Here is a 3,893-nt window from a genome sequence, read left to right on the forward strand (position 1 = left end):
ATATTCTGAGAGAGAGTGGTCATGGGGAGATTAAAGGCTTTGGGCCATCTAATCCAACTGGTTCATTTCCAATTCCAATGTTGTGCTTGAATGGAGTTCATTTTGGGTATTACCAAAAGTTGATGAAGATGAGATAGAAGGGGGAGATGTAACGATTTCTAATTTCATCATAATTTTAGTTTTACTTCGAATTTTCAAGAAATAATGAATTTTTAAATTTTGGATGTAGAAGTAAAAAATGTACTTATTTTTTAAGTTGCTGGTGTGATATACTCCATGTAGGATACCACTTTGTACATTGTACTCCTTTAGCATTTTTCGCACTTTCAAGAGGATTTCTATGTTTATCTTGTTGTGAATTTTGAATAAGTGTTCAACTATTGGGAGGAAGTTAAATCTTTGCCACACTAAACCATCTATTACAACTAAACCAGGACTATCAATCAAAATGAAGGAAAAGAAAAAGAAAAAGAAAAAAGAAGCAATGCGAGATACATAACATTTTTCACCATAGCTTTAGCATTAACAATTGTTATGTTGTCAAGTTTTTATTGATTCTCATATCAAAATATCCCCTTAAGAGTTTTATTTAGATTGATAGGCTTGAGAATGTTCTTATGAAAAAGAAAAATGTTCTTAAACCAAAGTTTCACCATTTTAAGAAATATACTTTTAGATCTTGGTTTTTATATTTTTGTTATGTTTTTTGTGTTTTTAATGGTGAAAGTACTAAAATGTGAGTAATGGAAGCCTAACAGAATGAACATTAGGTGGGCAAAGTGCCAACTTTTAAATTACAGGTAGACAATTAAACTACAGGTGGATAAGTTGTAATTTGTTCAAAAATTATATATGGTTAATTATAATTTTAGACTAGGACCAAGTTTGTATTCAATTTTTATATATATAATAAATAAATAAAAAATCTTCCAAAAAAAAAAATATAAATAAAATAAAATAAAAATTCCGCTAACAGTTTCAAACAAGTCCAATATTTTCCCAAATATGTGGGCAATTAGGCCCGACATAATTACATAAATACTACGCTGCCGTTATTTTGCTCACATTAAACGGAAACCAAAAATCTCCTTCGAAACCAAGATTTTTAAAATCAAATAAGGTGAGCAACCGCAACCCCAACCTCTTTCATTCACTTTCCCATTATTCTAAATTCATCTTCTTTCCAATTTGGCTGTTGATTTTTCCTTTTTTTCGCTTGGCGAATGGCGAGATTTCCATTTAGTTGCTGATTAAAGTGACAAATTGTTGAAATAAGCAATGTCTGTTTAACTAACTCTCTTACTATATTCTTTTTAACATTTCGTTCCGTTAAAACTATGCTCGTTTTGGCATTAAAACAAACACCTAGTATGCTACTTCATGCTGTCTGTACTTCGTTGCTGTTACCTTAAACGAGTGCTTCTGGAGACACCCAATTCCCAAACTTATCGTTGTGCGCTTTCTTTGCTTTCAAAAGCAGAAATTGCATTGGTTATAGCTTTTAAAAGCAAGTATAGTATATGGTTCTGTTGGGTTCTTTAATTTGTTTAAAACCCTGTTGAACTTGTAGAACATTTCTTACTTTCAAAAAACAAAAAAAGATTGTATTTATTTTAGATAATGATTGTTAGAAAGCACTTTCAAAAAGCAGACTAAGAAGTGCTCAGTGTTGAAATTTATGCTTTTGTAGGCAAAATGAAGTGAGGATGAGTGCAAGTATTCTGGTAGCTGAGGCAGTGTGGAAGGACATTGAGTCCACTCGTTCAGGTCGTTTATCTTTTTTTCTTTTCTACTTAGAAGCTGATATTATGAATTTTTGAAAATAAGTTTATCAAATTTTCATTCAGTTTTGATTACTTATGTGGACATTTGATAACACGGAACAAATTGAAATGGGGCAGTGTCCAATGATCAGCTCTCCACGTTAGTATTTCTATATCCATTTCAACACTTTGTTGCAAATATTAGTAATGTTTTGTAATGTGGTTGAATTATTTTGGTGTTTTCAATTTTGGGCTATAAATGCAGCTTGCATTTCTTGTTTGGTAAGAACTTTGAGCGAGCCACTAGGATAGTAGATCAAAGAGGTGTCAAGAGGATTTCTGGTGAGCCTAGCGGGCGGTTCATCTTTCAGGTGAAGATTATTTCTTTACTTGCATATGCGTTTCGTTACCTTATGGATAGACATGCTAACGAAATTGACAACTAGATGGTTCGATCCAGATCAGAACAAGCATCTGCATCATGAAGTTGTCTTAAAGGTTAAATTTTGTTTGGACATTTTTTTCATTTTGTGAATCTGGAACCCTAGCTGAGGAATTTCAAGTCCAAAAGTTTGAAAATTTTCAATATTTTTTTCATGCATTTATCAATTTGCGTGAAATTATAAAGAAATATTTAGAAATTTAGATGACATCAGCTAAATAATGAGAAATTTGAAGAAGCTGGATTAGCCAAAAGTTGCCAATTTGGTAGTTGAGGCCAAGATGGGTTGGGTTGAAGAAACCTGTTAATTTTGACCGGGTAATGAGGAAGATGAAATCTAAGACTGTTTCTCCACTTATTTGGTCTGGTTAGGTTGTCGGAGAATCACGGAGGAAGGAGGAATATTTCTGCTTTGCTGAATGCTATTGTGCATGTTATTCGTTCTTCTATGACATTGTAAATAGAGGGGAACAACTATGTGTAAGATCACCATTCTTGCTTATCCATTAAATTATGAAGTCAAACCCTTTAAGCTTTCCTTTTGTTTTTGCAACAAGTTTCTTGTATTTAATTCTTTTTCTTTTTTACCTGTTTCTTACAGTGTAAGCATCAATTAGCTGCAAGACTAGCTGCATCCTTGGAAGCTTGCATTGAAGTTAAGGTGTCTGATGAGAAGTTAGCTCTATTGCTATCAAAACTTTGAAATCTTTCAATTGAATACTTTGCATTTGGTGTTGAAGTTTTGCATGAGCAAAGAACAAGTTGATGTGTTCATTAAGTTGTACCACGTGATTTTCATTTTGTGAGGAGCATTTCTAAAATATATTAGCATCCATAGGCATTGGAAATTAGAATATATATTGCCTTATATTGGAATTTATAGAGGTTTGCTATTAGGATGACTGTTCAGATGTTATTGGCATCTACTTTTGCTTAGAAATTTTTTCACTGCAACAGCTCACTGATGGAATGTGGTATTGTGAAATTTGTGTAGTCTGTTGTTTCTTCTATAAATAAAGAGGATACTGTTGTTGATCAAATGTGTTCCTAACATTTTATTTTTTGTTTATACATATTTTGGATTAATTGCTTATATTCACACAATCTCTCTTGATAAATATTCATTTTACGCATAAACCATTTTTAAGTGTTCTGTGTCAAACTGGTTTGATCATGTGGTAGGTTTTTAATGGTTACATATGAGGCTATGACTTTGCACATTGTAGATGAAATATAGATTGCAAACAATTATGTATTAGGAGCATTGGAAATAGGAGCTCATAAAGTGAGGATAGTGCATTATCCAGTTATTATCAAGTCAATTGCTTTCACACGTGAAGTTAATGCATCAGTTGATAGCACTACTAAAATTTTATTTGTCTAAGCATGTGTGTGCATGTGAGAGAGAGAGAGAGAGAGAGAGAATAGGAACAGGAGGTCATAGCGTGACTTTGTGGGGGGGGGGGGGGGGGAGATTATGAGCTTGTAACGCGTACAAAAGTATGACCGAATGGATAAAATGAAAGAAGAAAAAGAGATCAATGCAAGATCATCCTAAGAGTTTCATAAAATGAAGGAGACTTCTGTGTTGGCACATCAAAATTTTAAGGAGAATAAATAAGGGAGTTTCCTAAAGATATTGTTGTTGGGCATCTTCCAGAATTTGTGTCTATAGGAAGATAAGGCTG

The 3,893-nt window shown here is 33.0% G+C and overlaps 1 protein-coding gene across 6 annotated transcripts; it reads left to right on the top strand.

Annotated features, from left to right (window-relative positions):
• Window positions 1-1,015: 1,015 nt before the first annotated feature.
• LOC115968990 (zinc finger SWIM domain-containing protein 7) lies at window positions 1,016-3,006 on the top strand. Of its 6 annotated transcripts, none has more exons than XM_031088545.1 (6): window positions 1,016-1,120; window positions 1,691-1,767; window positions 1,902-1,923; window positions 2,026-2,134; window positions 2,578-2,685; window positions 2,807-3,006. In XM_031088545.1, the coding sequence occupies exons 2-6, from the start codon at window positions 1,707-1,709 to the stop codon at window positions 2,906-2,908; spliced, it is 402 nt and encodes a 133-aa protein (XP_030944405.1). In that variant the 5' UTR covers window positions 1,016-1,120; window positions 1,691-1,706; the 3' UTR covers window positions 2,909-3,006. The 6 variants fall into 6 exon arrangements, 5 of the variants coding, with proteins under 5 accessions (XP_030944405.1, XP_030944407.1, XP_030944402.1 ...); XM_031088547.1 differs by having other exon boundaries at window positions 2,029-2,134; XM_031088542.1 differs by lacking the exon at window positions 1,016-1,120 and adding an exon at window positions 1,157-1,280.
• Window positions 3,007-3,893: the final 887 nt, after the last annotated feature.

The sequence above is a fragment of the Quercus lobata genome, chromosome 11 (genome assembly GCF_001633185.2).
Source record: "Quercus lobata isolate SW786 chromosome 11, ValleyOak3.0 Primary Assembly, whole genome shotgun sequence".
NCBI classification, from domain to species: domain Eukaryota; kingdom Viridiplantae; phylum Streptophyta; class Magnoliopsida; order Fagales; family Fagaceae; genus Quercus; species Quercus lobata.

Excerpts from the sequence above, each read along its gene's own strand:
- LOC115968990 (XM_031088542.1), top strand. Across the intron at positions 2,135-2,577 it reads GCGGGCGGTTCATCTTTCAG|GTTGTCGGAGAATCACGGAG; the intron begins GTGAAGATTATT and ends TGGTCTGGTTAG. Across the intron at positions 2,686-2,806 it reads ATAGAGGGGAACAACTATGT|TGTAAGCATCAATTAGCTGC; the intron begins GTAAGATCACCA and ends TGTTTCTTACAG.